The following is a 4,456-nucleotide window of genomic DNA, read 5'->3' as shown; positions in this document are numbered from 1 at the left end:
AAAATATATATATAATTATTTGGATGAAGCATATCTTAGTCCTTAGAGTAGCATGTTTGCTTTTTGATACTTTAAAGAGATTTTTTTCAGCAGATTTTCCCAATGCAGTACGTCATTTGATTTCTTGACTACTGCTTCCGTGGTTTCTGCTTGTACCTTATTTAATTGGGTTCAATGAAAATGAAATCCTTAACAATTTTAATCTTTTCTCCATCTATCATGATGTTGCTTACAGTTCCAGTTGTGGGGTTGTTGGGTTGTGTTTGTTGTTTGTTTCTTTTTATATGAAGGTGTAATCCATGCCTAAAGTTTGTTGGAGTTATTTTTGTGGGTTTGTTCCCCCCCCCCATCAGCAAGTACTTCAGGTCCTCTTCATTTTTGGCAGCAAAATTGTATAAACTACCCATCGCATGCTTATATTGAGTCTTCCTCCAATCCTAATGCTTCATTCTTCTTCATATAGCTGGGGTATGGGAAGTCTCAGATTATTTGCTCAGTATACAGACTGAATGAGTTTGGTAAAAGGCTACAACCCTGATTCACAGGGTTTCCTGATTTTCAGTCACACAGTATTTCCTTGTTCTGTTCCAATGACTGCCTCTTGGTCAATGCCCAGTTTCTACATGGGCACATTTGAGTTCTGGAATTAATATTTTTCACAATGTTATCCATAATTTATTTTTATCCACACCATCTGATGTCTTTGAATAGTCAATACATAAACATTTATCTGGTATATTCTGCTTTCAGACAATATCTGTCAGCAGTTATATCCTGTGTTCCAAGATGATGCCCACTAATAAATCATGTATTTTGAATTCTTTTTTTTTTTAAATTGAATTCTTTTAAGTTGCCTTTGTTCTTAACCATGTAAAAATTTGTTTTAGTTATAGTAGAGATATACTTTTCTTTTTTTTTTTTTTCAGCAACCTAGGTTGCTTGAAGAAGCTCCCCCCATACACTTTATTTTAATTTTATATTAGTTTGCATATCACATTTGTACACATTGTATATAATCAATGTACATTGTGTTTTACACTTTTATACATTCACATTGTGCTTCGAATGATCAATAGTGTGCATTGTGTTTTATAAAATTAATCACCATTGGTCTATGGTGACTTTTACCTTGCCTTTTCAGATCCCCATTGGATTTTTCCTAGTTCCTTCATCCTCCATATCCTCTGATCACTAAACACTCTTATTTTAGTGATTTCCTCCTCTCCAAACACTGTGATACCTGCCCCACACCTTTAGGACTTTTATCCACATCTTACTATTTATCCTTTTATTTTTGCAACAATGGTCCTATCCAATATTTGTTCTTATGAGACTGAGTTCACTCTTCGTAATACTCCTTAGATTCTCCCATGTAATATAGTAGTTTACAAAATCATTGCTTTTTAGTGTTGCACAGTGTTCCATTTTGTGAAATTACCACAATTTTTAAGCCATTCGTTTGTTAATGGACATTTGTGCTGTTTACATTTCCTCCCTATTATGAATAATGCTGTTATGAACATAAGTGTACAAATTTTCATAGATATACTTTTCTTTAAATATTTTTTTAAATATTTACAGCTTTTTAGGGCTACAGTTAACATACCATAAAATGAAAATTTTTTGTGAGTACAATTCAGTGGTTTCACATAAAATAAATGGCATGGAAAAAACAACTTATTTCTTTAATAACATCCCCATAACAGATGTAAGGCGTGTAACTGAGACTTCTAAGATAACAATATTCAAAACTAGTTGACACTATATATAAGATAATAATTCTTTCTAGTTGGAAATTGTGACATCAACACTGATATCTCATTTCTAAATATTTTCATTATTCCTAAAAGAAATCTCATGCCTGTTAGCAGTCATGTAGACTAGCTTGTTTCTAGTTACAGAAACAGTAATTTCCACCTGTTTCTATTGACCTTTCATTTAAGAGGTGACTTTCAGTGACTGGATTCTTTTACTGAGCACATTCCTCTCTTTTGTAGTATTTGTCAGTGTCTTCTTTTACATTGCTAAACAGTATCTGTAAAGTTAAACATTGTGAGACAGTATCTATATTTTTAAATATTTAAAAATTTTGAAACCGATGTCAGAGCAATTTGCGAGCCTGCTACCTTACAGTGTGTATGTCTTGCAAACAAGGACACTCTCCTACACCACCACAATAGAACTCTTAAAATTGGGACACTGACTCATTGATACATTACTAGATTAGTATCATGTTGCACTTAGTTATCAAATATTTTTTTTTTACCTCCTCAGAGATGCAATTTTGTATCTTACATTTGTAATTTAATGTAAGAATGCTTTTGATTCATTGTGAAAATATATTGTTAGGATTATGGATTATTTTCAAAGGTAGGCTTGTATCTTTTAACTTTTCCTCCTTTGTTTTAATGGCATTTTTAAAAAGCTTTATGAATCAGCTTCATTTTCTCCTCTGAAGATGGGTCATCTGAGAATTTAATTGTGTTTATCCTTGAAGAAAACCTTTATTATTCATATTCCAAACTTTTTATTCCTTCCTCTTTTTGTCCCAGTTTTTAAAATACACATCACTGATACAGAGTAGCAGACCTGCTTTCTCAAGGGAATATGGCAATGAATGAAAACAAAGCTTTCCTCTGTCCTTCCCTTCTCCTTTGACAAGTTTGTGTAAATGTGATACTTCCCTTACTTTTACTGATTCAGGTCACTTCTTCCCTTGTGTGACAGTGTTTCTGTTCTGTTTCTTCCTCCTAGGTCAGCAATAGCCCTCTGTCAGAAGAGGCTGTCCTGGGATTTGAATATGGGATGAGCATTGAAAGTCCTAAATTGCTACCACTCTGGGAGGCTCAATTTGGCGATTTCTTCAATGGTGCCCAGATCATCTTTGATACGTTCATCTCTGGAGGTTAGTCTTAGTTTGGGGATGTGTAACAACTACGTGGAAACCACCAAATGGAGACAATTAGATGAAAAGGGCTATTGGTACTTATGAGACTTCTATATACCTCTACACCTTCAAAGAGTTACCCAGTAGGGCACAGTGACTGCTGAGAAGAGCCTTTAAATCTTTCAGCATGAGGACAGGGGGCTCTTCAGTTACTGTGCAAGGAGGGCCTTCCATCTGCAGGGGAATATGTGTGGCTGTAGAAAACAGTGATCATACATGCAAATGCTCTGGTGGTTCAATATCTAGCTCTGTTCTTGGGTGCAGTCAGTAACATGAGTAATTGATAAGTAGTGTTAACTACAATTGAAAACTGTTTAAAAAAGTTAAACACTCCGCTAGTAGTGGAAAGATGGTGGTTTGAATGCATCCAGAGGTGCCTCGGAAGCCAGACCTGTTGACTTAACTTCTGAAATATCACAGTGTTGAAACCCACTGAAGCAGTTCTACTCTGGACACACGGGGCTGCCTTGAGTTCAAATCAGCTCAGCTGCAACTTATAGCATTAACAACCGTGAGTGACATAGTGAGGATATGTGGGGACAGTCTATGGCAACCTTGAAAATCAATCTCCCTCAGTCAAAATACAAAGTGTATCAAACTTGCAAATTGCCTACTTTTATTGTTCCTGTTTTTTAACATCATCACGTATAAAAGCAGTACTTGCTTACTGTATAAATGAAAAGTATATAAAGCAGAAAAGTCACTACCTCTACCCAGACCCTCAGTCTCATTTTCTGGGTGGAAGCAGGTTTATGTTTTGAGTGTACCCTTCAGAGTGTTCCTGTCATTGTGCTTCACTGTAGCCGTCAAGAAGAAAACAGCCTAAATTTTATTACACTTGGACCTGTGCAATGACTGTTCTACAGTATCTACCACCCTCTGTTTGAGGGTCGTGGTTTGTGTTGTGGGCTGTACTGGGATGAAAGGTAGAGCTGCCCATTTTTGCTAAGAATTGTGTTTGAGGTGCCATTGAAGGGGTCGTAAGAACTGAGACTTGTATCTTTGAATTTTTCTTTCATTTACGTAAGGGTCGTAAAAGGTTTGAACTAGTATAATAGATCTTTTTTTAAGTGTGGTATAACAAATGATAGAACTGTAACAAATGATAGAAACTGTACATAATGATAATAGCTGTGAGGGGACTCACCGCACTCTAGCATTTGTCTCCCTAGTCAAATCATTTTCACCTGCTTTCCTCCTGCTGCTAATGATCTTACTCTGTCCATCCTGCTCTTCCAGGAGAGGCCAAATGGCTCTTACAAAGTGGCATTGTAATTCTCCTTCCACATGGCTATGATGGCGCAGGCCCCGACCACTCATCCTGTCGCATAGAGCGTTTCTTGCAGGTATGCTAAATGCCTTCTGGATTAGAAGATGTTTTTTCCTACTTCCTGTCTTGGAAAGGGTGAAACCAAGTTTTTTCTTGGAGGCTAGGATTTCTTTTAAATTTTTTTTTTTATTTCAATGAACATTTACAGAGATTTTAGATTTCCATTCATTCATCATTGC

At 36.0% G+C, this 4,456-nt stretch overlaps 1 protein-coding gene across 1 annotated transcript in view; it reads left to right on the top strand.

Annotated features, from left to right (window-relative positions):
* Positions 1–4,456, top strand: part of DHTKD1 (dehydrogenase E1 and transketolase domain containing 1) — a 116,013-nt gene that overhangs the window by 70,626 nt on the left and 40,931 nt on the right. Inside the window, exons 11-12 of the mRNA XM_006891841.1 lie at positions 2,755–2,905; positions 4,187–4,293. Of these exons, the coding sequence (XP_006891903.1) occupies positions 2,755–2,905; positions 4,187–4,293 (258 nt within the window). The remainder of the gene's footprint in view (positions 1–2,754; positions 2,906–4,186; positions 4,294–4,456) is intronic.

The sequence above is a fragment of the Elephantulus edwardii genome, unplaced genomic scaffold (genome assembly GCF_000299155.1).
Source record: "Elephantulus edwardii isolate Elephantulus edwardi_28Jun2011 unplaced genomic scaffold, EleEdw1.0 scaffold00105, whole genome shotgun sequence".
In the NCBI taxonomy this organism is placed as follows: domain Eukaryota; kingdom Metazoa; phylum Chordata; class Mammalia; order Macroscelidea; family Macroscelididae; genus Elephantulus; species Elephantulus edwardii.
The sequence above is the reverse complement of the archived record's forward strand: the minus strand, read 5'-3'. Positions and strand labels throughout refer to the sequence as shown.